At 34.0% G+C, this 6,367-nt stretch overlaps 1 protein-coding gene across 1 annotated transcript; it reads right to left on the bottom strand.

Moving 5' to 3' along the window:
- Positions 1-1,056: 1,056 nt before the first annotated feature.
- LOC123194506 (glucan endo-1,3-beta-glucosidase 13-like) lies at positions 1,057-4,503 on the bottom strand. Its single transcript, XM_044607730.1, has 4 exons — positions 4,086-4,503; positions 1,708-2,982; positions 1,589-1,619; positions 1,057-1,507 (listed from the first exon to the last, which is right to left on the bottom strand). Exons 1-4 carry the CDS (start codon positions 4,138-4,140, stop codon positions 1,348-1,350), a joined length of 1,521 nt encoding a protein of 506 aa, XP_044463665.1. The 5' UTR covers positions 4,141-4,503; the 3' UTR covers positions 1,057-1,347.
- Between the last annotated feature and the right edge of the window lie 1,864 nt (positions 4,504-6,367).

The raw sequence follows: 6,367 nt of genomic DNA on the forward strand, positions 1-6,367 counted from the left end.
GTGCAACATTGGCTAGAAATGTGTACACGGGAAGAAATTTTGCAATGGCTACGGAAATATGCACATCCAGAAAGATGCTACGGGGACAGGGGGGTGGAAACTTGCAGCTGCCGGATTAAAATGCAATATTGTTGCTGAAGTTTCATGGCTACAGGATTGGAAGTTGGGCAATGTTGTCATCATCAACACCACTGCACCGTAATTTTTTTGTTGTCATTGTCCTCGCTAACCACCTTCGATGGTGTCGTCCCAGGATGAGGTTAAGAAAGAGCCACAACGTGTCGGGTTATGATCGGGAGTGGGCCTTGGGACTGCATTCCTGGAGTGAGCAGACAGGGTTGGCAGTAGGCAGGAGAGTGGTGTCGTGGATTTTAATAAAGTCGATGACAATGGTGATGATTATGACCGAGTCATGTGATTCGGACCAGCCAGCATCGTCAGTGATGTCGATAGTGTCTTCTACCCTCAACAAAATATCCCGAACAAGAAAACATACATAATTATAAACCAGAGACACCTAAATGAAATTTCATTTGATAGGCAAAATGATCAATCAATCTCCCACTTAAGCTTATAAATTATTTGATTGAATGAAGCTTCAACTGCTTCGTTAGTTCATGCCAGTTGCATTTTCAACAGCATTAGAAGCACCTTGCGCCTTAGCCTTCCTTTGGTCACAATTCTCCATGCAGTAACACTCAACAAATGCAGGAAAAAAAATTAATGGCACGATTCAGACATTCATGAAACATCAATTAAACCTGTGAGCTAAGAGAAAATATTTGAACCTACCGCATATATTCGTTTGTTGATTGAGCAACATTGTTTGCCATGTTAATTATGTTGTTGGCCTTCACCTGAGCTTTGGCTTGCCAATTGATAGTTTAAAATAACACTCAATTACATAATTATACGTTATCTATGTATCTAATTATGCATTTAAAATATAAGTTCATAGCATTGCTCAATAATCACATAATATGGAAGATAAGAAGAATTTCATTTTTGACGATTTTGTTTTAAATAAAGAAAAATTTCATGTTCAACAATATGGTCTTAAAGAATCCCTGCTACTACTAAAGTCATTTTAGTGGAGCAGAGGAATGCATTAGATTTGTAGAATCTGAAACAGCAACTCGCAACTGCAAGCCCTTTAATACAGGCGATTTGCAACAATCGAAAGCTGCATTATAATTATATTTTACTACTAGAATGAAACGGTGATAATTATCAATATCTTACAAAACCAGAGGGCAAATTCCTCCACAGCAGATACATTTTCTCCCATCAAGCTTCCGTGGAAAATTGTCTAGTCACCATCTCTCCTCCACCTCAAAGACACAGCTCTCATATTAGTATCAAACTCTTAACAGATTCTTCAATATTCAGGACGGTGGACAGAAAAGTCATAAGTAAAAAACTTGTAGTCCATGTAAAGGCCACATTGCATGTAGAGGAAGAAGGAGAAGATATTGCTGTTGCATTACTGGCTGCAGTTTTGTTTGCACTGCAAGATTATTGCAAAACAAGTTTTAGTCAATGGACACAAATTTTGAAACAAGGGGCTGGTCTGAGGTATTGAACTTACCCTGCGGTCATATACAAGCAATTGTCATAGCCTGCACAACAAAGAAATGCACATTAATAGATTGAAGAGACTCAAAGCACATTCAAAGGAATCAATATGTTGGATGATCGATTACACACTTGGATTTTTATCAACTTTGACCCCATTCCCTCCAAAACTGCAAGCAATATCGGAAGCCCCATTTTGGTGGTAGTAACTGTTAAACGCATAAGATGCATGAGAGAGTAGAGTATCTGGTTCAAAACAAGGCTGGCTAGGCTGAATAGCAGAGCAGTCCACATTCCCAGGGCCACATGCCCAATCTAATGCACTCTGCAAATCCATTTCAGAAGCCTTGGTAGAGGCTATGCACCATGTAGTACCATTCAGACTTGTAACATTTGAATCTGGTGTCATATCAACAGCACCTTTTCCAGTTAAATCCAGGTTATAGACGCTTGTCTGGTCTGGATAAAATAACCCCCAATTTCTCTCAGATTCCAAACCAGGTTTCCTGTTCTCATTGAACAATGAGAAAATATACACATCTAGCTCCACTCCAGGCTTTGCAGGAGTGCCTGTATCATTGATGACATGTCGGATCAGATTGGTGTTATAAGTCTGTGCATTATCCGGGGTTGCAGCCGTCTCTTTGGGTGAACCTTTGGAGGGCCAGCCAGTTTCAGTTACCATAATCTTGATTGTTCGGAAATTCAGAGCCATAAGTGCAAAGTAAAGAGCATCAATCTGTGCATCAAACATGTTTGTGTAAAGCAAGCCAGTGTTTGGATCTATGACTTCTGAGGATGACTGAAATAGAGCATAATCTAGAGACACATTAGTGGAAGAATCTCTATATGCATAGTATGGATATATGTCTATCATAAAAGGTGACTGGTTCTCGACAAGAAATTCCAGTATGGGTTTCAGCAAAAAAGCAAAGCTGCTATTAAAGGCCCCTGCAGAGGGTGGGAATGATCTGGACAAAACCCCGAGAGAATGGGTAGTTGAGACTTTAATCCTTTTATGCAGACCAGCTTTTTTTAACGCCGTGAGGACATTTTGCATTGCAGGCACAACTAGTTTAGAGATATTACCCGGGATTTCTGTGACTTCAGCACCAACGGTTATGTACGTGATCTTAGTGGCTGGATAGTAAGGAAGGATGCTGTTCTTTAGCCAGGTGTCTGCATTGGATTGAAACTGGGAAAAAGGCAATAGATCTGAATTTGCAACCCCAATCATGAGTTCAACTCCAGTATTTGCAAAAGCTTTGAGGACCTGAATATTAGAATCATAAATCCTTAGATATTTGATGTTATGCTGTTGAACTAGCTGTGCTACTTTATTAGGTGTTGGGAGGTCATCAGCATTTCTTCCATAGCAAACTCCAATGGTACTTCCTCTGCAAAATCCTGCCCCATTATGACAAATTTGTTATCCCAATTAAACATCTTTTGCAATATGAACATTCTTGAGTATTCACTATCTACATGGATGATTCCCAAAACTTGTTTTTCTTCACACAACATATGAGAACCCAGTTAGTTAACCTTTTCCCATCATATATGCAAAATCCTGCCAGACCACATATATACTTTAGACAACTGAACTACTTGTACACAAAACATCCATCTCAAACAGAGTAAAATCAGGCTTTAATAAGTTAATTACCCAGAAACTCAGGGAAAACAATCACATTTGGCCATCCCTCTAAAGTTCAGATCAGCCATAGCTAGTAAAGTTACATTGGCATAATCAGCAACAAAACTAGTTAAGGAAAGGTTAAATATAATATGTCAAAAGTGCCTCCACAACTAACTCTACCACTATGACCAAACATTATATTAAGGATAGAATGAACATAAAATAAGGCATAAATGACTTGTAAAACACAAGTTTACCCAAATTTTTATCTTTTAGATACGAAAGCTTGTAAAAGAACATAATGTTGTCACAAGAACAGAGGATAGCACAGGTGAAGTAGAAGAGCATATCAAATTGACAAAATCACAATAGGGTCCCACAAATTGAAGCCCTACCTACCATGGGTAAGAAAAACTATAAATGCATGTATATTATTTTTAAAAACTTTTGAACAAATTAATGGCAGGAAACCTCTAGTCCAATTGCTTTCGATTTTGCCCTGGCATTATTGTTTGGTGGCATGTTAAAGAGAGAAGAAATGTAACACCAAGCTGCTATAGTTACCAAAAAGAGAGAGAAAGGAACATTTTACAAGTTAGCTAATGAAGTCCTGATAAAGAAAATGCAATACAATGTTAACTTCAAAATTTCTTCAAGACAAAGTCTGCACTACATTACAGAAGAAGCTAAGTAGCAAAAAAAAAAAAAAAAACCTTAAAAGTACATTGATTTGAGTATTGAAAAGCATGTTAATCTTCAAAATCAATGGCCCAAGAAAACAAAGATTTTGTTAGACGATGAAGCAGTATTAGAACAAAGGGCTGTAAAAACAGTGTATGTAAAGTACGAGGGGTAGAAAAAGATCACGTACCCAGAAGCAGAAGCAACAAAGAAATGGCAAAAGTAATCTGAAATCCGGCTGCCATTGCTCAAAAATCGCCCTTTCTCTTAGAGCTGAGCAAAAGACGGAGATTTTATCTTCAACTTGGCTTCACTTCAGTAACTCTCGTATATACGGAGCTTACGAAGTTGTAACGTTCCTCTGTCTAACGTCTCTCTATGTCTGTGTCTTTATGTGCTTTTAGATTTTGCTTCCCTCGGAGCCCGAGAGGACGCCTTTGGCTGGTTTGGAATTTGGATGTTGGGTGAGATAAGTGTCAGACAGGACAAGTGACAGCGCTCAGGCCGGATTTCAGAAGGATTTTAGTAAAATAGAGTTAAGGGTGCGTCTGGGTTCCGCGCATAAGCATGTCTGTTTCCCACTTCCGCACTATTTAACTGTATGCCTCTGTCCTCGTTGTCGATAAAGCACCAAATATCTCCATTTCATGTTAACTTTATATTATATTTCCTTGCCCTTGCCTTGGCTTTTGGCATTTCTCTTTCTATATGGTACATTTCAAATTGGAGTAAACGACATTTTCCCCACCCACGTCTTGGTCTTAATAAAATCAGTGCTTTTAAAACGGTACTGATGGTCAAATTGATTACCTTATTATTTTATAGTATAATAAAAAATAATTATAATAAATAAATTTTATTTAAAAATTTATAAAAATAAAATCAAGATATTTATATTTATAGAAATTAAAATATATCTTTTATAAAAAATAACAATTATTCATTTAATTTCAATGAAACAATTAAAATAAAAAATCTCAATTATTTATATGATTTTAATGAAATAATTAAAATAAAAAATATTAATCTTATGATACAAAAAAAATATAATTTTATAAGTTATTACTTTTAGAAAACATTTTAATGAATATAAAATATTTTTTCTTCTTTTTTATTTTATTTTTGAATTTATTTTTCCTTGCAGACCTTTAGAAATTCATCCAATCTAATCTAAAATAATTAAATTACTTAAAAATAATTAATTTTTTTTAAAATACCTTAAATTTTGATCAAATCTGATTTTACTGATTTTGATCAGGTTTGATTGAGTCAACAAATAAACTATTTTTTAATGTTAACTAGATCACACTTAGAACCAATTCTCGATTCAACCAATTGAACTGATTGATTTGATTCAGTTTTCAAAACAGTGTTAAAAACATGTCTTCACCTTTAATCGGGTGTAAATGACCTTTTTCTACTTAAAATCAAAATTTATTTTGAAACTTAAAAATATAGGGGTAACATAATAAAATTAATAAATAACTTATTTATATATAAGTTTAAATGTTTTAAATATGAAATTTTTTTCATAAGTAGAGAATTATATTAACAAAAACAACTAGCCAAGAAACAACATAAACTCACTCTTACAAATAGTTGGAAAAAGGGATAAAAAGACTAGATTTGAAGACACTAATTGCCTAGTATTCCCTTCTTGAAGGTTTATTACCATACTTACTATAATAAAGTTCAAGAGAGGAACATATTTGGCTAAATAATGCTTGACATTGCTTAAATTTACACAAAACATAGCAAGTTTGACAGAAAAGATCAAATTGAACAAAATACAAAATAACTTAATTCAAATAATAAAATTATGTGAAATTATTTTAAATACACAAATAAGTACAGATTTGATATACGTTATCATATAATTAAATAACATATATAAATATGTATCAATTTATATACTTAAAATGAGTACGCATAGAATTGCTCTAATAAGAGGCAAAGCTAAGCTACCATTGCACCAAGAGATAAAATTGGGAACACCGCTAAGTTTTCGATATAAAATTTTTTTATAAACCCTAACTAAGGCACTATGCATTTAAAATTTATCTTATTGACCGTAAATTTTGAAAATTCTATCATGACTTCAACCTTTTATGATATAATATTTACATGTCTAATCTATTATATATTATTTAATTTTTATGGTGTAATTATCATTTTTCAAATTATTGAGGGGTATATTAAATTTTTAAAATTTTAAAACACACCCCTTAACTTTCTTCAATTTCTAAAAACTATATAATTATATTATAACTCTAATAGTTTGTACTCTGACATTTATATTTCTAATTTATTATATTTTGTTAAGCTTTTTAGAAGTGTAATTATAATTTTTTAAACTAATAAAGAAAATATTTTAAAAATTGGGAAAATGACTATTTCCCACCTAACTTTTAGCCTAATCTCAAACCCATATCTACGGAAGATGAAAAACCCAAACTCCTACCCATGACCAAA

This window comes from Mangifera indica, chromosome 13, assembly GCF_011075055.1.
Source record: "Mangifera indica cultivar Alphonso chromosome 13, CATAS_Mindica_2.1, whole genome shotgun sequence".
NCBI classification, from domain to species: Eukaryota; Viridiplantae; Streptophyta; class Magnoliopsida; order Sapindales; family Anacardiaceae; genus Mangifera; species Mangifera indica.